At 34.2% G+C, this 21,751-nt stretch overlaps 1 protein-coding gene across 5 annotated transcripts in view; it reads left to right on the forward strand.

The window, feature by feature from the left end:
• The window catches only part of LOC126706462 (probable DNA helicase MCM9), a 29,834-nt gene extending 9,272 nt beyond the window's left edge, over window positions 1-20,562 (forward strand). Inside the window, exons 1-21 of one of the 5 annotated variants that reach the window (XR_007648599.1) lie at window positions 2,307-2,525; window positions 2,603-2,705; window positions 3,731-3,836; window positions 3,942-4,080; window positions 5,080-5,146; window positions 5,581-5,755; window positions 5,962-6,061; window positions 6,448-6,545; window positions 6,873-6,938; window positions 7,164-7,256; window positions 7,598-7,714; window positions 9,940-10,012; window positions 11,453-11,519; window positions 13,365-13,446; window positions 13,694-13,815; window positions 13,909-13,976; window positions 17,566-17,675; window positions 17,756-17,803; window positions 17,891-18,043; window positions 18,712-18,902; window positions 20,427-20,562. Coding sequence is in view for 4 of the 5 variants with exons in the window: in XM_050405943.1 (XP_050261900.1) it covers window positions 2,368-2,525; window positions 2,603-2,705; window positions 3,731-3,836; window positions 3,942-4,080; window positions 5,080-5,146; window positions 5,581-5,755; window positions 5,962-6,061; window positions 6,448-6,545; window positions 6,873-6,938; window positions 7,164-7,256; window positions 7,598-7,714; window positions 9,940-10,012; window positions 11,453-11,519; window positions 13,365-13,446; window positions 13,694-13,815; window positions 13,909-13,976; window positions 17,566-17,675; window positions 17,756-17,803; window positions 17,891-18,043; window positions 18,712-18,800 (2,034 nt within the window). In the remaining variant the exon portion in view is untranslated. Of the gene's footprint in view, window positions 1-2,305; window positions 2,526-2,602; window positions 2,706-3,730; window positions 3,837-3,941; window positions 4,081-5,079; window positions 5,147-5,580; window positions 5,756-5,961; window positions 6,062-6,447; window positions 6,546-6,872; window positions 6,939-7,163; window positions 7,257-7,597; window positions 7,715-9,939; window positions 10,013-11,452; window positions 11,520-13,364; window positions 13,447-13,693; window positions 13,816-13,908; window positions 13,977-17,565; window positions 17,676-17,755; window positions 17,804-17,890; window positions 18,044-18,711; window positions 19,164-20,426 lie in introns of those variants that run through there. The other 4 variants (XM_050405943.1, XM_050405944.1, XM_050405945.1 and 1 more) reach the window with 4 other exon arrangements.
• Window positions 20,563-21,751: the final 1,189 nt, after the last annotated feature.

A 21,751-nucleotide genomic window follows, 5' to 3' on the forward strand; every position in this document is an offset into this window, starting at 1 on the left:
CTTATAAATCCATGCATCACCTGATTTGCCCATGTACAAGCACAATGTTGGTATGTTGGGTGATGGTAAAGTTTGATGAACCCTACCCTAATGATCTTCTCTATTTCTATTAAATTTGGAGATCCACTTATGAGTAGAAATTCCAACTTGGTTGCTTCATCAACATAACAACATGGTGCCTGGTTCAACGCCGAGCTTATGTGTGATTGAAGTAGTGTCCAAACCAAGTGTCTCATCATAGGTTCATGTAAAGATACCCTAGAACAAGGAGGCCTTGTGCCCCTTTTTACTTAGAAACACTAGTCTTGGTGCTTGAGTGCTTCCGAGGCTAGCTTCAAATCCACAAACATGGGACACACTTCACATGAATGGATGATAAATGGATCAAAGGATGCTTTTTTGCTAATGTTGTCTCAGTAATATATGAAGTTTTATCAGTGCCAATTTATGTGAAAGATAGGGAAACCTTTAATGGGATCTACTTCTGGATCAATGGTTACATATCCCCCCATCCATTTAAATTAATCAATAGGATTGGTTGGTCCATGATTCTCCTTTTCAAAGAGAATTAACTAGTAACTACCTTCTAACTACCCTACTCATAACACGTGCTTTATCTAATTATGACATCTGTTGTTGAATGTTTTTGTGTGTAATAACATTTGAGAAGCTAGCTAGTATATAATTTATTTTGTAAACAATAACTATATGAATGATTATAACATACTTCAGAATTCGCATCTAACGTACTGATGGTTTTATTATAACATTTGTAGTTACTCGTAATGATGTGTTTGCATTGGAATTGTGTATCTAATTGAGTTACAAAATGATAACCAAAATTGTTGTAAACTCTTAACGGTACCATAAATGTGATTATATGCACATATTTAGAAGTCTTATAATTATTAAGTTAGTTTAGACCTTTTTAATTTTATTTTATTTTTTTTAGAGTTTCCACTTATGATGTCTGTTTTTAATGATTGTGCTCTTTCTTTATAATTAGACTAAGATACTAATCGGTTTTTAGACCTAATGTGGTGGACCTAGATGTTTTAATTTGGCAAACAACCTAGCAAAATAAGGTATGTACTCCTCTCTCTCTCTCTCTCTCTATATATATATATATAAATATAAATATAAATATAAATATAAATATAAAAGAGAATGCACTTTTGTGCATGGTTGTATCTAGTAGAGTAATAAAGCATGCGTATATTTAAAAGAACAATTAAGTACGTAGGTGTATAAAATACTTGCTTGGAGCTTAGTGGTGATGTGGTACTCATCCATGTTGATAAGCTAAAATGTAGCTAAACTTAATTTCCCTAAAAAAAAAACAAAACTCAGTTGAAACACTTTCGCAACATGCTCCACAGATGGTACACCAAAATAATTTTTGAACAAACATCCATGCATTTGTTGAGATTTTTGTTCCTCAACAAAACTTTGAAAAATCATTTTTTATTTGTTTCTCTCTCCACCATTCAGCTATCCTCCACCTCTCTCTCTCTCACTCTCATGGCAAGTCAAGAGTATTGAGTTGGGGAGATGATCTTGAGGTAAGAGATTTATAGGTAGATGAGATATAGAGAGTTAAACTTTGATTGATCGTGAATTAAGTTTGAAATTTAGTCAGTCAGAAATTTAGTTTGGTTTTCTTTTTTAAAGTCTATGGATGAAAAATGAAATCCGTATAAACTCTAAGTATGAAAACAATATCTAATAAAAAAATTCATAAAAAAAAATATTGAGACTACACTATTAAGTCCATTTATCAATTGACTAATTTAATGTGGCAAAAGGCCAAAGCCAAATTCTCAAAAAAGAAAATAAAAGTTTCATATATAGAGTGCGTTTGGATTGCACTGAAAGTTGCTGAATTTGTGGCTGCGTTTTCCAGTTTTTTTTTTTTTTTTTTTTTTTTTCTCTCAGCCGCACTATTTGACCAAGTCCACTGTGAACAGTGCATTTGTGCACTGTTCACGGACCCACAAATTCCACTTTTCATCAACTTTTTCATTAAAAATGGGTCCCACGATATTACTTACACATTTAAAAATTATTTTGCTACAGTGTTTTCAGTTTCAGTTTTCAGTTTCAGCAAAAATAAGCTCAATCCAAACGGACCCATAAAACAAAAAATCAATTAATATCTTAATTTTGACAATAAAAATAATTATTGACTTATCTTAAATTAAACCTATATGTTGAAATTTTATCTTATTTAAAAAAAAAAAAAAAAAAATCTTGACCCATCAAGTACAGGATAGTAGTGTTTTGTCTAGGTTGGTGACCAATATTAATATATCTTCCCGCCCAAACCCAAACCCGTCTTCTACCTTTCCTCTTTTGTGTGCACAGCAAATGGCGATGTCCTCCTTTCACAAAATGGACGATTCTCCCTCTCCCTCTCCCTCTCAACTGAAAGCCGAAGCTGCGTTTCTCATTCGCCGCCACTCCGACCAGCTCCGCTCCATCGCTCTCTCTCCTGACCCCAACCTTCATTACCCTCTCCACATCGAGTGAGTAATATCATCAATCAATCAATCAATCATCTCTATTCTTCTAATTTTCCTCTCTCTATTTCCATGTTTCTCAGTTTTGCAGAACTAATGGACGACGACCCGCCGCTTGCGCAATCGCTATTCTCCCAACCCACCGATCACCTGCGCCTCTTCGACGATGCTGCTATTTGGGCTCATGTATGCACATTTTGTCTTTTTTCGAGTAAAGTACACTTTTTGGCCATTAAAATTTCTAAATTTTCCAAAAACAATTTCTAAATTTTCATTTTGAATGTTTGATTCCGTTTTCATATTGATCTATTTCGTTAATAATCTGATGACACTTGGCATTATATGAGTGGCATCTTTTAATAGACGACCCTTATCTAGCACTTAGCGGTCATATTATCAACAGAGATAAACTTATTTGGCCGGAATACGAATAAATGGTGTTCCCTTCTCTCACGCGAGTGTGGCTTACCTCCAGTATTTTTTTAATTGGAGGTCTCCTTTTATTTTAAACACACAATGACAAATAATAGTGGATTTTAATTTCTACATTTTATTTAGTTAATGGGTGATGTAGTAGTTTCTCATTAAAATAAAATGAGATTTCAGTTAAAAAAATACTGGAGGGAAACCAAACCCCTCTCACATTTGTGGTGGACCTCACCATGAATTTAATGAGTAGATTCTATCATGAATGTGAGAGGAGAGAGTACCATTCTCTGTATCTCAGTATTTTTTTAATTGGAGGTCTCCTTTTATTTTAAATACACAATGACAGATGGTAGTAGATTTTAATCTTCACTTTTTCTTTAGTTAGTGAGTGATGTAACAGTTTCTCATTAAAATAAAAAAAGATTCCAGTTAAAAAAGTATTGGAGGTAAGCCAAACCCCTCTCACATTCATGGTGGACCTTACCATGAATTTAGTGAGTGGATTCCATCATAAATGTGAGAGGAGGGAGCACCTATCTAAGAATTACTCCACTTATATGGGTGACGTGTCTTAATTGACGATACTTATTGGGCACTTAACAGTCATATTACTAAAAGAAATAGACTTATATAGGTGACATTTCTTAATTTTAAGGGCTAAAAGTGTAATTTAATCTTTTGTTTTCATATCTTTTTTTAAAAATTATTGTGTCTACTTTAGTTAGTTCGTTAAAGAAAGCTCCATTTCTTTGATTTGGCTGTGTTTTGCTTTGTGTATGTAGAAAATTGTATTGGGGGATTTGAAATTGAAAGGTCACAAAAGTGTGGTTGAGAAGAAATTCATTCATGTTCGTGTAAACATCAGCGGTTCCCCACTCGAATGCCCTGGTTTTTTTTTCCTATTCTTCTCTCCGTGATATTGGTTTTGTTTCAACTCTTTGCTTGGATGATTTTTTGTTTGATTTGTGTGTGAATGTGTTTGGATTTGGTTAGAGACTTTTCCACGCATTGGAAGTGTTCGAGTGAAGCATCGTGGGATTCTTCTCACCCTTAAAGGGACGGTGATTCGTTCTGGAGCGATCAAGATGTATGAAGGGGAGAGATGGTATATGTGCCAGAAATGCAAGCACAAGTAGGGTTTTTAATTTGGTCACTTTTGAAGCACCAATGTACATTTGTATTGCGCTATTACATTTTTAGTAGCTTAATTTTCTTGGTGTATTGTGGTGGTTATGAATAGGAATGCAGAAAAAATAGTGCAATCTATCTTGTCAACTTAGTTTCTTCTTAAACCTTGTGAAGGAAGGAGGGTTGCCTTTAAGCTATAAAGCAGGTCTGAATGACATGATACTGATCCGCCAAGAGGGTAGATTTAAGGAAACTATCGTATGACATTTCCGGGATATGCTGATAAACATATCTTCATAAATTGCCAAGTATATTTTCATTTTGTATTTCAAAATTTTCAATCAAGTAGCTTAGAATTTCAAAAAGATATATGAAAGAGAGAACAAATATTCAGACATAACAAGTTAACATCATCTGTTGGTTTTTTCCAAACAAAACAAAAAAGTTTTAGTATTCACATCCTTGCATGCTTGTACTATGTCTTCCTTTTTTGTCCAATCCATAATCAAGATGCCCAAAAAAAAAAAAATGTTAAATTGTTGAGTATTTAGCTGTTTCCAATCTGGAACCTCTGTGTGTTCCAGCCATATCCCCTGCATAGCCCACCATATCCTGTGCATGACCAGGCATTTCCCTTAATGAAAAATTTATTTGTGGCTCATGGCACATATGATGCATGTTGGGTGCATTTCATGTAAGTGCCAGTGTCCTCCAAGTTTCTGAGACTGCCATGTCACCTCTAGGGCCTTACAGCAATCTGAACAACTTCAAACTCCAGCAGATATGGACTGCATAATTTTGAAATCCATAATTACGCAGTCAGTCACGTTTCCTCAAAATTTTCTGAATGACATATTATAGTCACTGACATTCTTTACCTAGGGGTATTGATCTGTATCTTTGAGACTAGCATTCCTGTCATAATCTACTCGGAGATACCTGTTTTATGCCAATTGTAGTTCGCACTTAATTTTTACCTTCTTATGGTTGACGATGTTTGCAGGTTCCTAGTTTATCCTGAGCTGGAAGCTAGAAACTCAATATCGCTACCTTCATATTGCCCTTCTCTGGTATATATTTTACTCAATTTCTGGTTATATCTCACATTATTTTAACTGTGTCATATGAAAAGTTTGAAAACAACATAAGTGGTGGTAGCAACAATCGGATGGTCTCATACATTTTTATGTAATATGATAAAAGTATCACTTATAGTATGTGCTTAAGCTATTTGCAAAATTTTTGTAAGTGCAGTTGCATTTTAGGATGCATTCTTGATCTTCATGTGCATTAAGATGAGAGTTTTATGAGTTGAGGCATGAGATCTTTTTATTTTTTTCTACTTTATTATCATTTTGATGGATTTAATATATTTTTTGTATTATATATTTTACCTTCTTATGTTTTGCAACAAGACATTATTTGGCTCTTTGTTATATGTCTAGTTTGTCTTATCTAGTTGTTCTTTTGGAGTTGATGGTTGATCGATTGTCTTCAATCTCAGAGTTCGAGACCCTGTGAAGGCACGAAGTTCAAGGAATTAGAAGATTCTATAATACGCCATGATTATCAGGAAATCAAAATCCAAGAAAGCACACAAGTGTTGGGTGTTGGGGCGATTCCTCGTTCAATTCCTGTCATATTGAAGGATGATCTTGTTGACATTGTTAAAGCAGGAGGTAAGAAATTCTGGGAAGCTCTATTTTTCAATTTTTTAAGAATTTACTTCCTAGCATTACCTTGAGCAAAAACTTCCTAACAGATATCAAATTTTATGCTTATACTAGCTGTTGAATCATGCCATTCTTTGAACATATTATATGGTTTAGATTATCTAATTTTTTGGGGGAGGGGAGGTTTGTGTGGTAATTACTTCTTGTCACAGATGATGTAATCGTTACTGGGATTTTAACTGCAAAGTGGTCTCCAGACTTAAAAGATGTGCGTTGTGACCTTGATCCCATACTAATTGCTAATCATGCGAGGTAAGTCTTATACTTATTATTGAATTAAATCGTCAAAAGATTTAATACTACTTATGGAGAATTGGGAGGCTTCTATCCACCAATTTTTTTATTTAGAAGTAAAGGTGAAAGAAGATTAGGAAAAGGTGCATTTTTGGCTTGTTAAACAATGCATGATTCTGGTGCTTTTGCTGCCGAATTCTGTGCTTAGTGTCATATGTTTTGTTTATAGCCAGTTCCAAGCCCAAAAAAAAGAGGGTGGTCTTGGTGGGTTGATGGCCAACATAAAATTTAGTCACTTTATTATGAAAAAAATAGTCAATTGTTCTGGAACTTTATGCAATGAAAAGCTACAACACTTGTCCTTTTTTGTTTTTCTGTTAAAGTTTAGCTTTTCGTTTTTTTAGAAGAACCAATGAGCTGAAGTCAGAAGTTGATATACCTGATGATGTTATTATGAAATTCAAGCAGTTCTGGTCAGATTTCCATGATTCCCCATTAAAAGGTAAAAATTGTTGATCATATACTTATCTTATGAATTAATATGCAACTGAAGAGTTTATTTTTCTGGACTGTCAATATTTCATTTGAAGAAAATAGTTTATATTTCTTATTCATTCTGTGTATATTTCTTAAAGTTTAGCTTTCTTATTTTGCATGATTCTCCAAGAACCTTATAGCTCAACTAGCACCTTTTGGTGTTTTCAATGGATATGTCTAGGCTTCACATCCCTCCTCCCCCAACTATTGAATTATCAATAAAAAAAATATTTTGCAAAATTTACAATGTTGTTATTTAGTATAACTTAAAATCTGTTCAATGTTTACTCAGGGAGAAATGCCATCCTTCGAGGTATTTGCCCACAAATCTTTGGACTCTTTACTGTCAAGCTTGCAGGTTTGCTGTCATCCCATACAATATCTAATAGTTATTTATCTGTTTTATACTTTCAAACTGTATTGCATTGTTTGGGTTCAAAATTTTCAGAGTAAAAACTTTGTGTAATTTGGTAATAAAAAAATGTAAATTGATGTGTCTTATTGTTCTGTTTTTTTTTTCCTAAATCTTAGTATGATCATCAATTCCTACTTATCACATTTACCTTTTCATTCTTCAATTTAGTTGCGTTAACACTTATTGGGGGTGTGCAACATGTTGATGCTTCTGGGACAAAGGTTCGAGGAGAGTCTCATTTGCTTCTGGTTGGTGATCCAGGTAGCAGTTTTATTTTTTGTTACTTTTTACTTCTATTTTGAATTATATGATACTCTTCATTCTCTCTCTCTCTTGCTCTGCACACACACAAGTTTGTGTGTGTTTCTATACTCCATCTGCTTATGGAGATGTTGATAGGATGAATAAGAGGGATCCATACAAGTTGTTGAAAATTGCATAATAAATATTAAGTAGACATTACTAGATATATCTCACAGGTGTGTGTTTCTATACTCCATCTGCTTATGGAGATGTTGATAGGATGAATAAGAGGGATCCATTCAAGTTGTTGAAAATTGAATGATAAATATTAAGTAAACATTACTAGATATGTCTCACAGGTACTGGGAAGTCTCAGTTCTTAAAGTTTGCTGCAAAATTGAGCAACCGATCTGTTATCACGACTGGGTTAGGAAGCACCAGTGCTGGATTGACTGTCACTGCAGTCAAGGATGGAGGTAAACATTCACCTAAATTCTACCTTAAACCTTCTTTTGGAGGTTGGACAATATCTGCTACAAATATTTTGTTCCATTAATTTCTTCTTCATTTATTCTGACATTATTCTTGTGGTTTAACTTCTTTATCCCTCTTCTATTTTTTTTATAATTAGAATTGTACTATTTGTTAGAATAATGATTAAATGATTAAATTACATTCTCCTTAGAGTTTAAGCTTTTGGGACAAGGGGTAGTTTATCATTGTATTAAATTAGGTGGTCCTAAGTTCGAACCTTGTCTCCACTATACCTCCCATATAAAAAGTTGAAAATCTCACAAGTTGAGACACACTTATTGAGGGAGAGTCTAGGCCCACATGTGATGGCGAATATTAGAATATTGGTTGAATAATTAAATTCACCATTTCTTAATAGCTTAAACTTCTGGGACAAGTTGTAGTTTGTCACTATAGAAAGTACTTGTACACAAATGTACAGCAGATGCTTCTAAGTGGAAGCTGTGACAGTACCAGACGCTATTATTGACATGCTATTCTGATTTACCTGGACACATGTTGAAACCACCTTCAGTCTTTCATTTGTTATTAAAGTGATTTTTAACATTGTTCCTTTCTCTTGTATGTCGTTTTACCCCCCTTCTATTATTTCTTATATTCAAAACTTGGTGTCCAAAGTTATATGTTTAAAAGTTCCTGTGTTTGAACCTTGGGGTTATCCTATTGTTCAGGTTGCATGTCTATAATTTGATTCTGTTTAATGATGTTCAAAGGCTGTATGATTAGTATTCATGAACAGTAGCACAAGAAAGAGATAAAGAAAAGAGAGGAGAAAAAAAGAAAAACACATGATGGCCAACATGCCTCAAAGCTCACAACACTCAATATTTTTATTGATTAACTCCATATTTTTTTAGTACAATAACAAAATTATATAGACCCCAAATCTCCTAGTAGAACTAGGACTTCTACTTTGATTAGTAAACCAAATCCTATTTGAATTGAATCAAAGCCCACACATAAAGACCCATAAACTAAAAATGACATACTTATTAATACAAGAAAATCCAAGGCCCAAGTCCAACAGAATTACTAAAATATATTTGAGTCTAAAATAACCAAATAAAACATAACATTTAATATAAAAACCTAGTTAACATGGACACCTAGGAAGCACGGGTGCAGATGTGGGTATGGTGCGGTGACATGGCAATTTTTGAAAAAGTAGGATACGGGTGCGGCAGGATACGTTTATTAATAAATTATTAAATATATTTTCATTTATATTTTCTACATATTGCTAAGTATTTTTTTTTTTTTTCATATAATGGTAAACATATACTAATTTAAGAACATTAGTAGGTAATAAAGTGAGAGATGGAGGGAGTCTGAGGGAGAGCTGGAGAGAACAAGAGAGACTTTGAGATTATTTTAGGGTTATTTCTTTAAAGTAGGTTGTCAAAACGGTGTGTTTTAATGAAATATTTTACTTTTATTTATTTATTTTATTTTATTTTAACAATTGTTTCGGCCCATATCGGGCCGATTCGAGGCCTGTTTCGGCCTGTTTTGGATTGAATTGGACCGATTTGGGGCCTGCTTTGGCGCGTTTCGGACTGAATTGGAGTATTGGCCCAAATCAGACCGTATCGGGCTAAATTGGAAACAAAAAAAAAGAGTTCAGCCACAGATGCATGTGCAGCCATGTCCATGGCCGCATGGCGTGTCCGTGCGTATCCGACTTGCATGCATTGGCCCAATCGGCGCACCCATGCTTCCTAGATGGACACTTATTCTTGGGTTTTGTCTTAATCTTAGGCTTCCAAAGAGGGTATTGCTTCTCCAATCACTATGATTGCACCATCAATCCAAATATGGTATATATGGCATGTCCATATTTGGATTGTATAAGTTGGTTTTTCATCAGAAACAGATGTTTTAGAAAGTTAGAATTCTTCAAATTTCTGAATTTTCAATGAATACAAAACATGGATCGTGGTTGTTATTTATATGTATTTTATGGCTTTGATATTTATCAAACTAAACATTAGCATAGTATCTACTTAAAACATATAGTTATGTTTTAGTAGATCCCTATTGTGTATTAGATCATTAAATTTTTGAGAATTTACATTATCTGTATCAATATCATTATCCATATCTATATTGGTGCTTAATATTCCTATATTTGTTTTACATTAATAAACCATGTTTATCAAATTCCTAGGGGAGTGGATGTTAGAAGCTGGAGCCCTTGTTCTTGCAGATGGAGGGATTTGTTGCATAGACGAATTTGATAGGTAAGAAGCGATGCCAAGAAAGAACTCCATTTTAGCTTTTATCTGTTTGGTGCTCAACTTCACTGGTTCACTATGTTTCTTTTTCATACTCTAGTGTCAGATTTTTCCTTGTGTTAGCTTATCATCATAATGATTATAAGGATAAGGATCATGTCCAAAAATGTATTTGCATTTTCTTTGTATGTATAACTCTGATAAATCTAATTTTAAAAAGTGACTCTTGGTCAATGAGACTATTTATGAAAAAGGCAGTGATTGGAGCAATCTCAGATTTGGAAGTTTGATAGCCTTTGATTGTAGGATTGCTGCTTGTGTTGGGTCTATTGGTTTAACTTTGGTAATTTGACTACAGTAGTGACTAGTGAGATAACAATGTTGTGAAATGTAGCTAAATTTGGCAACTGCAAAACAACTAAAAACTATTAGGAGAGATGCATAAAAACCATCAAAGTCCAGGGTAACTTCCCTTCCACAGTATTCATGCGTGCTTACTCTAAGCATCTCTGTGTCTCTTTCTCTTACGCAGAGCATGTCAACAAGAAGGGGCTAAGTGGGCCTGTTGGCATATTCTTTCTATTTGAATGATTATAGTCCATGTGGTGGTGATTTGCTCTTTAAGATATTAGAATTCAGAAAATTTTTGGAAATTTTTTATAAAAATAAGTTCATAGTTCTTTTTTTATTTTAAAAGTTTATGGGAAGACATTTGATATTTATTTCTATCCTTATCTCCTTTGAATTCACCTAGGAATTTAGAAACTTATTATTTTGAAGAAACTTGGGTTGCATTTAGTTTCAAAGGGCCGTAATCTCTTAAGATATTTCTATTTTGTTTAGGCCAAACACAACTTGTGATCATAGTTGGTAGTTAAGAGAAAAGATAAAAATGCAAGAAAATCTTTGTATATTTGAGTATGTGGAATCAAATTATTTTACAGGACATAATGATATAGGTGTTAATGTGTGTGAAGCCTCATATACACAGTTGGCTCATGTCCTACTAGCTTAAGTTTTTGGGCCAATTGGTTCTCCAACATCAAGTAACTTTAGGTCTTTGTCCTTTGCATTTTATTCTCTTTTAAGATTATACTAGCAGTATATCCAAACTATGTTATAGAAAGCGCTATTCTAATTTCTACCTCAGGGTAGGAACAAAAGCCTTAATACTTTAGTTGCACTCATTCTTTTCTTGATTATGATACCGGCGGCTACAAAAGATGCATGTGCACTTCAGTTTAAATGAAATCTCTCTCCTAAACTCACTTGTAAACAATTGGAGCATGAAAATTTGCCTTTAAATGTCTTTTAGTGGCATGTGTAACATGCAAATTGGACATGAAGTAGTATTTCTAGTGACAAGCAAAGCTGTATAGACCAAGATGACTTTTGGTTCTGATTCTTTGGATTTGCCAAGAAACTAACTTAAGTTTTGCTTGACAGCATGAGAGAACATGACAGGTCAACTATACATGAAGCCATGGAGCAGCAGACCATAAGTGTTGCCAAGGTAGAATATCTTGTTTTTAGTTAATGTAATAATTATCAAAGCCTCTATGTCAATTGTGGTTAACTAGTCCTTTAATAATTGATATCATATTTGGCATCCATCTAAGCTTGAATTACGTCTGTTTTCCTTGATGTAATCATGATCTAGTTCAAGCATGAGTACCTGCCATTCAATTCCTGCATGGGGTTTTCTAAGAGTATTGACAACACATGAATAATTTCATCTCTATTAATTGTCACTGTGGAATTTTATAGAGAACTACTGTCATGCCTGGTTGATGCATGGGTTTATCATTATATGTGAACTACAAAATATTTCAATAATATACTTGAATTTGAATGATAAGATAAGCATTAAAAAAAATCCCTTTAGCTTATGTGGTGAAAGGACATATAAAACCAAAAACTATAATAGATTAAAAACTAATTTGGAATAAATAATGAAACTTCTTTTAAATCTCCTGGCAATTTTGGTACAATAGTTTTAATCAGAGAAATATTTTAAATTTTTGAAAACTGTGGTAATGAATTTTAATCAGACTAGTATTTTTAAACTTCTTGAATGTCACTTAAAGCCAACTATGTTAATAATTTTAATTAAATTATAATGTGCCATATGATGTGTAACACTTATGTTGAGTCATATGGTGTAGCGACAACATGCAGGACATAACTTTTATTATGTAGCATATGATTTAGCTCTGTCCTTTCTATGCATTAAACATTATGTAGAATATACGTTAATAAGGTATAACAATCCTCACAATGTCTTGATTAGTTTTATTGCTTGTGAGTCAAACAAATGCACAAACGAATGTGAATTATCTTTCACTGACAATTCTTTTATAACATCTTGTTATATATCTTCTTCAACATTTACATAAAGTAGGTTGAACCTTGAAGATTTAATTCAAGAACTTTGGATACATTAGTTAAATTTACTTGCTTCATATCCTGTTCTGAGATTCAGTGTGTTGATTAAGAAGGCCCAATTGATAGAAGCTTCCTAAAGGCTTTGGCAACACTGCCTTTAGGTGTTATGAATTCTAAAAAGGTTTTACAAATCTAGTACCTGCTGTTGGAGAGCATGTGGATTTTATCTGTACATAATGTTCCCATAGTTATTTGTTAGTCCCTAACAGTTTCATTATTTTAAAAGTTAAAGTTGTATAAACTCTTCTTAAGGTGAGATATGCTTTCTTGTGTTGAGATATGACATTTGTCTCCTTTTCATTTTTAAGTTGGAATTAGTGAATTAGAACTTAGAAGTTTGTGTGCGGAAACTTCTATTAGGATCTTTTGCCATGTCCTCAAGACTCAACATTCTTGGACATGTTGAGGTCATGTTTGGGACTGTGCACAAGCTTTTAGATGTCGTACAAGCTGACATATGATATTCAGGGCTAATATATGACAATTCAGGTTAAACAGGCCCGAGTACCTAAGAATGCACTTTCCTTTCAATTGAAAAAATTATATAATAATTAAGAACATTATAAAAAGATAGGAGAAGAAAGACAAGTAGGATACCATTAAATACTAGAATGTAATGTCTTGATTAAAGATAAAATGTCTATTAATCGCATGTCCTATTTATATTTGTTCTGATGGTGTGTAATAATGTTGTATGTGCCCCCTTGTCTATGTCCTTACAATGTGGCCATTTGTTCTACTTTATCGTTTTACACTTTCTTAAAAATTCTTCAGGATAAATATCAGTTCTTTCTTAATCTATGATTATTTTGTTTGAAGGTTCTTTATATATGATTATTGATTAATTTGTATATTGCTCTATTGGATGCTTGGTAGAAGCCTGGCTACTCAATGACATTCTCACTCTCTCCAGGCTGGTCTTGTAACGACTCTCAGCACTAGAACAATCGTTTTTGGTGCAACAAATCCTAAGGGACATTACGATCCTGATCAATGTATCACTTTCATTCAGAGTATATGATAGTTTGATTTACTATTGAGATAACTGTTGATTCTGGAAGTTATAGACTAGCTTTATAATGAGACAGCTAATGAGCTATGAATTTTAATTTTATTGCATCATTTGACTTGAGGTAAATACAGAATATAACATACATGGTCTTCTTAAGTCTTGTTCTTTTTGAACAGGCTTTCTCTAAAGTTTCCATCATTCTCATTTTCATTTTCCTTAACCTGATCTAGCTCTGTCTGTCAATACAACACTATCTGGACCCTTATTGAGCAGGTTTGATATAGTCCTGGTCCTCTTGGATACAAAGAATCCTGAATGGGATGCAGTTGTTTCTTCTCACATTCTTGCTGAGGTAATCTGCTCCTGAGATCATGTAACTACTTCTGTGGTGTTATCAAGCATTTCATTGAATACAAATTTTGACTTTTATGAAAGTAATGTGCAGGTTGAATCAGAAAAAAGCAAGCATGATGAAGAGCTAGCAAATATCTGGCCACTTCCTATGCTTCAGAGGTAAAATTACCTAAGAGAATTAGCAACTAATACCTTAGCTTTATGCCCTGTTTATTTTTATTTGAAAGAGGAGCTAGTTTGAATACAAAAAATTAGATTTTTGTGTAGAAAGAAGTTCAATTATTATTATTATTATTTTGGTAAGTAAGATAATTTCATTTGAAAGAGGAGCTAGTTTTTTTTTTTGATAGAAAGAGGAGCTAGTTTGAATACCCAAAGTGTGCATTGGACCATTCCTAAATAAGAGATATTTAAGAGATCTAAGCCAAGGTAGTCATCCAATCCATTGAAGATCCTATTACAGATTGCTTAAGAACATGCTTTGGGTGACACCCTCAAAGGTTCTATTGTTCCTATGATGCGGGGGGACAAAGAGATCTATTTTAATATTATTTTTGAAGTCCAATAATGGGAATTTCCTAAAATTGTTCAGAATTAGGATTCCTGGTCGATTAGAAATAAGGTTTCCTATGTCAGTTAGAATTAGGGTTTAGTAAACTATATAAGCATGGTATTTTATGCCTATGAAGACGGATTATTATGATGATGAATAATCTTTCTCTTCAAGCTGTCCCTATGGTCTGGTGCTAATTCCAGCTAACCCTAGAAGTTGTCTCCTAGAGGTTCTCTTGGCCTGACTTCAAGCAGGCCTAGGTGCCTAGGTTACCTATCCTTTATTTCATTTAAATTTTTTTTTGTATCTTGTATTGTTTTGGTCTTCTTGAGTCAAATTTGGTATCATAGCAAAATTCAGTCCACTTGAAGCTGTGGATTAAGGCGGAATAGAAGAAAAAGAGGGGCCTATGTATTTGCATGATCCCTGCGGATTTGACCCTATCTACACCCGGTGCCAATCCCCTTATCGGTCCTGCCACCACCAACGATTCTCTCTTCTTAAACAACCTATATCCTCCACACTTAATCAGCATTTGATAGATTATCCAACTCCGAGCAATCTTAGTGGGGACCCCGAATGATGAAAAAAGTAGAATTGGCGGACGGACTCTTTTAAACTCAACCCCAAACTCTCCAAATCCAGATCCACTCAGAGCCCAACCCAAACTAGCCTTAGCCACCTCGGACCAATCAAGCTCTCTCCATCCAGCCTGCATCTCCACCTTATTCTGCTTGCTAGAGATCTGGTCTGATTGACCGATGGAAGAAAGGCAGTGTTGAGCTAGGAGATAAGGTTTCATATAGACTGCTCGTGTGCTGCAATCCTTGATCTTGGTTGTTGATCACCGTCTTGCTGCCTGATTGTGACTCTAGTGTTATGCTGTGATGCCACATTTCAACCCCCACTGTTTCCCAGCTCCACCTGTGACCTAACCCAATTTTTTGAAATCCAAGCCTTTTGCCCAACCTAACCCATTTAAATTCTTATCTAACCTGGCCAAAAAAAAAAAAAAAAAACTCAACACCCAATACTAAAGCTGACTAGTCACACCAAAAAAGAAAGAAAAAAAGAAAAGTAAAGAAAAGAAAGAACTACTTAGTAGAATTATCAGATGACAGAGACAAACTTGGCTGACCTTAGGATCACTGGAACTGTTATATGTTTCGAATTACTTGGGAAGAAATGAAAGAACAACTTAGTGTGGAATATTTACCAGTCTCATCAAAAGAATTATCTGGCCCAATCTCATTATGGTAACTTTCTAGATCAAGGAGATAGTATAAAACTATGGAACTAATCATCAATTGAACAATTTGAAGAAAACAAGATAAATGTTTGTGCAATTTCTAGTCCTAAGCCCACTGCAGTGTAGTCCACCATGAAGCCAAGTTAGAGTCTAGCGAAAATTGTTCAAGACATGTCTGCTAGTGTTTGAATGCATGGTGACACCAATGCCTTCCTTAATTCATTGAAAGCCTCAAGGATGATTGATTGTGATGAGAATACTACTCCCTACATAGAATACTACATTGATAATGAGATCTTAATAATGAAGGGACAGCAAGTACCACCAGAACCTAATGTTGAAAAAGGAGTGCAAGTGCCAACAAATATTGCTTCAATGTTTGTGCAGCAAGAAGAACGTATTGTAGAGCCTAAACCACTAGGTGAGATATTTGAACCATGTTTAGTACATTTACTAATTTGTTTAAGAGTCAGATATGTTGCTTACTGTTGGGGAAGATTTCACTATAATTGATGAGGAGAAACTCAACTAGAGTGAAACAAACAGAGGGTGCATCATTATGTGACAATATAATTTGATGCATGTGCTACTGATCAGTGATCAGCCCTCCTTGGTGCATGAAGATTAAATTCTTGATGAAGTGGAAACTTTTGATACAATGGTCCATCCTGTGTTTTATGATCATGTTGTTTATGTGTAACATTGATTCCACATTGGCTTTATAATTCCAGAAGAATTAAATGATTTAGTGGTACATAAGGTTTCCTTTGTTGGTGCTGATTCCAAGTAAGCCATAGGTGCTGACTCCTACGTTACCTATCCTTTACTTTCTGTTCTTTAATTATGTTGTTTCATCGTTTTGGTTTTGTCTTGCATCATTCTGTCCCATCAAATTGTCCACAACACATACAATGGAACTGCTTTCCATATTATATAAGCTTCCTTTCCTCTCTTGTGTTGATTGTTCTGCTAGCTCCTCTTTGGTGTGGAATAAGAAAGGAATCAGGTAAGTAAGAAATACCTCTCTTGCAGCTAGTGTGGCTAGTTTTTATAAGCCCTGAGAATTTCACATTGGGATCTTTTCATTTGGATCGTTTGTTACCTAAAGAAAGCTCTAGGTTCGAGCATATTATTTAAGAATGGTCATCTCAGAATAGAAGGTTTCACTGAGGCATATTGGGCAATAACACCTTCAACAGGGGCCTAACACTGGGAACCTTGTAACTTGGAAAAGTCAGAAAGAGAACATAGTTGCTTGGTCAAATGCTGAATCAAAATACAGAGCAATGGAACTTGCTGCAAGTGAGCTATCTTGGTTACAACACTTTCTTTAGGAGTTAGGCTTCTCAGTACCTACTCCTATTCCACTATAGTGTGATAACCAAGCCGCTGTACACATTGCTTCCAATCTTGTGTTCCACGAGAAGACCAAGCATGTTGAAGTAGATTGCCACTTTGTTCAGGAAAATTTGCTAAATGGATAAATTACTATGCCATTTGTGAAGTCTAAGTATCAACTTGCAGATACCTTTACAAAGTCTTTATGTAGGAGTTGATTAGAGTACATTTGTTCCAAGCTGGACTTGTATGATATATATGCTCCAGTTTTAAGGGAATTTTAGAGAGTCAATATTGCGTAGGTAGTACCATGGTACTCTAGAATAATTGTGTTGTACCTTATTGAAGAGTCTAGACTATCCTAGGGGTGATGTGTCGTCCCTCACCAGTTGTCGTTGTCAAGAATCTTCCCTATTTTTGTAACTAACTATCCCATATATATGGAATATAGTGGATGAGGGTAGACAAGATTTTTTAGCTCATCTTTTTTCTATCTTTGCATTTGATTCCTTTCTAAATGCTTCTCTAACAATTTTCAATCATTGTTTCTTCACAATCTACATTTTTGCACAGAAATGGAACGAGTTTTTAAGTTTTTGAAGTTGCAGGTATATACACTTTGTAAAAGGATACTTCAAACCGGTCCTAACAAAGGAGGCTGAAACAGTTATTTCAAGCTATTATCAGCTCCAAAGAAAATCTGCAGCTCATAATGCAGGTTCGACCTAAATTAATCTTCCATGCTAAATCAGTGGTTTCAATTATTCCATCTGTTTAGGTTGTGCATTCTTAATGCAGCTAGGACAACTGTGCGCATGCTGGAGAGTTTGATACGACTAGCTCAAGGTACATTACCTTCCATAAGCAATTATCCTACCTCAGCTTCTTTTCTTTCTCCGTTACAAGTTTGACTCTGCATTGAATCATTTCCAGCACATGCAAGACTAATGTTCCGAAATGAGGTGACTCGGTTAGATGCTGTTACAGCCATTTTATGCATTGAATCATCCATGACTACGTCAGCTATAGTGGATAGTGTTGGGAATGCCCTGCACTCCAATTTTGCTGAAAACCCTGATCAGGAATGTATCCTTTCCCAATGTCTTTGCATGCATAACCACCATGTAGGCATGCATGCATCAACTCTCAACAAGCTGTGCTTATGTGCAACATAAATAGATGAAAACATTACTGCAAACATGCCAATAAAAAGGAACATGATATGTCTATCATTTGTATTAGTTTACCCAAGAGATTTTAACATTAATTTGAGAAAATAATATTGTTCAGTATGTGGTGAAGTGGTGCCCGTGTCTGCCTTGACATGTGTTGTCTAATAAATGAACCCAAACTCTCAGCATAGTCATGGAAAAAAATTCATCATGGATGTAATGGCATTACTTTCAAACAATTTGTTCAGGGTACCAAAGTCATATTTGCAAAATTAATTCAAACACGGTTGTAGGATGTAAATACAATTTCTCAAAGTTGAGGGTTAATAATATGGACTTTTGAGTGTATAGCCAAGAGCGTCTGTCTGTTTTTATGTCTTTTAGCCATGTAGTAGACTGTTATCTTCTTATATTTTTTATCTGCATTACTTTGTACTACACAGAAAAATAAAAATAAAAATAACATACATGTCACTGCTTATGCATTTTAAAGTTACAGCAAGCATGATAAATTTTGTTCACATCTTCTAAATTTAATGTCGTTTTGCATGTAACTTTGACCCTTAACTAGAGAATACATAGATGCCAAGCAAGAAAGGCTGATTCTTGAAAAGCTGAGATCCATAGACGAATTTCCTGACATAAATGACATTGAAGGATTGTGCAGATGAAACTCTACAGAAAGGACAGGCATCTAGGGTTACCAAATAACTCTAGTTCATGATCTCAAGGCAAGGATTTATTTACACTGCCAATTTCGACAACAACCAAAAGTAAGGCAAATGTGTCCTCTACTTTTTTTTTGGGTCTGAATATATGTCCTCTGCAGCTCTACTTAATGGAAAAATATTTGATTTTAATACCTGTTAAATGTTGTTCCAAGTCATTTATGCTGTTAATTTATTTTCTGATTTGGTGGCAATGCTACAGTTAATTGGATTGTTGCATTATGATGATTAACATTTAATTGATTTGGGTCCCTGTTTGCTGCTGTGCAAAGTGGTAATCCTTTGGGATATTTGGTTTTAATTGTCATTGAACTGTTTGTAGTTTGAATTCTTTGCAAAATTCCTTAAGAGTATGTTTGATTGATCACATAGTTATTAATTTTTGATTTTCTGAAAATTTTGCAAATATAGAGGGTTGGATTTCTCAAAATTCACATCTAATTAAAAGATTGTAGCCATTGACTACAACCAAATTTGTAGTTAAACTTTGTTCCTTTAAAAATATTAGTCAAAAATATTTTTTTGTTGTTTACTCAAACAAAAAGTCATTTCCATTGCTTGTAATTTTAAATAATTATATAAATTAAAACTTTTGTTCATAATCACCAACTCCAAATAGGAAAATCTTTTATATTTTTGAATCATTTGGGAGTCTCAAATTTGGAGAACAGACCCAAATTACAAAATATATATGAAAATTTAAGTGGGAAAGCGATTGGTTTGAGGAAAAAAAAAAAAGAGTTCTTTGGAAAAAGGTCAACCATTGGTTTGTGGAGAGTGGGGTTGAATGGTGAGAAGTTATGATTGGAAGAATTATATTTATTTATTTATTCATTCTATAGTGTATAATTTATTTGTAGAAGTATAGTATGTTGAATACATATAATGTTTTTAAAAACGTTTTCTGCTTTTACTTTTTATTCCTCCCACCTTGTTTTTTCTTGACTTAGAGCAGCTAAAATTTTTAACTCTTTAGTAACTCAAAAACAGTTGAATGGTGAGAAGTTATGATTGGAAGAATTATATTTATTTATTTATTCATTCTATAGTGTATAATTTATTTGTAGAAGTATAGTATGTTGAATACATATAATGTTTTTAAAAACGTTTTCTGCTTTTACTTTTTATTCCTCCCACCTTGTTTTTTCTTGACTTAGAGCAGCTAAAATTTTTAACTCTTTAGTAACTCAAAAATACCTTCTTATCTATTTTAAGAGCACTCACAATGGTTATGCCAAAAAGCTAAGTTGCTATTTTTAGCACCAAAATACTACAAAAACATGCTGCAATGATGATGCTAACTGTAGCTACAAAGTTATAGTTTACTGTAGCTACAAAGTTATAAAAAAAAATAGTTTTTTATTTGAAATTCTTATCTCTTCTGACTCTGCCTCTATCTCTCTCTGTGTCTCACTTCGTTCTCTCTCTCCTCTTTTGCTCATCCCTTCTCTTTAAATCTATGGATTTTCTTCTCTTGTCTCTCCCTCTTCTCATCTCTTCTCTCTCTCATAATATCTGTGTCTCTCTCACTCTCTCTCTCTCTCTCTCATCTCCTCTCTCTGAATCTAGGGATTTTCTTCTCTCCTCTCCCTCAGACGGACGAAGATGAAATGAGTTTGCAGTTTGATTAGCTCTGTGTAACGCTGGCGATAGCGGGTCTGTTCAGTGGATTTGTGGCTGGGTTAGATCTATTGAAGCAAAGTTATCTGTAGAATTTTTTGATACAAACAAACACAACATCAGTCTTCAGATAAAGATTAGAGCAATTCATCAAGGAGTAGCTAGATAATAGGACTCTTCTATTTTTATCTTTGTCTATTTTTTTGTTTTGAATGTATCTTATCAAACTGTAACTCTATATCAATATATATATATATATATATATGTATGTATGTATGTATGTATGAATGTATGTGTATTTGGAAGCAAGAAAAGAAATGGGTATTGGCACTGACCTTGGTGGAGCCGAAATGGGTATGTGTGGGATGATCAAGTGAGTGGATCTTGCTCCAAACCCTTTCCTAAGGAGAAATGAAGTTGGGTGATGAAGTTTCAGTAAGAATACAAGCAAAGAGAGAGAACAAAGTGAGACGGAGAGAGAGATAGAGGGACAGTCTGAAGAGATAAGAATTACGAATAAGAAACTAACTTTTTTTTTTTTAATAACTTTGTAGCTACTAAACTGTCATTTTTTGTAGTATACTGTAGCTTAAATGCCAAAATTTTTAACTTTAACATCAACATTGCAGCATGTTTTTTTTATAGTATTTTTGTGCTAAAAATAGCAATTCAGCTTTTTGGCACCATCTTTGTGAGTGCTCTTACACCAAAATAGTTAAGAAAATGTTTTTCAGATTCAGAATGTTAAGTTCAAAAGAGATTTGCCAAATCTATTTCCCAAACATTTTGAGCACTAGCAGCCAGGATGGGTACCGGTTGCTATTTTACCATCTAAAAACCTGTTTTATCTATTATACCAACTTACTTTACAATACACTTTACATTCTAGTTTTTATTTTTACATACAACCTTCTAAAATAATATAAACTACTTAAAATAATATAAAGTGTTTTCTCTCTTTCCTCCCACCCTCTTTTTCTCTTCACCCACAACCACAAATACAACCAACCACCACACCCCAACCACAAATATAACTAATTACCACACAACCACAATCAAAACTAGCCACCTCCACCTCCACCTCCACCGCCATCGCTATCGCCACCACAATCACAACCACCACCACCATCAATGGCCATCACTGTCAAATCCATACCCACAAACCCAAATTAAAAAAAAAAAAAACCAAATTACATCCATTTTTAGCCACAACTACCAAACCCAAGACTCACGGCAGCCCACGTCGAGCAAAACCACGGCCACTCACGAGCACC

This window comes from Quercus robur, chromosome 11 (assembly GCF_932294415.1).
Source record: "Quercus robur chromosome 11, dhQueRobu3.1, whole genome shotgun sequence".
Classification (NCBI taxonomy): domain Eukaryota; kingdom Viridiplantae; phylum Streptophyta; class Magnoliopsida; order Fagales; family Fagaceae; genus Quercus; species Quercus robur.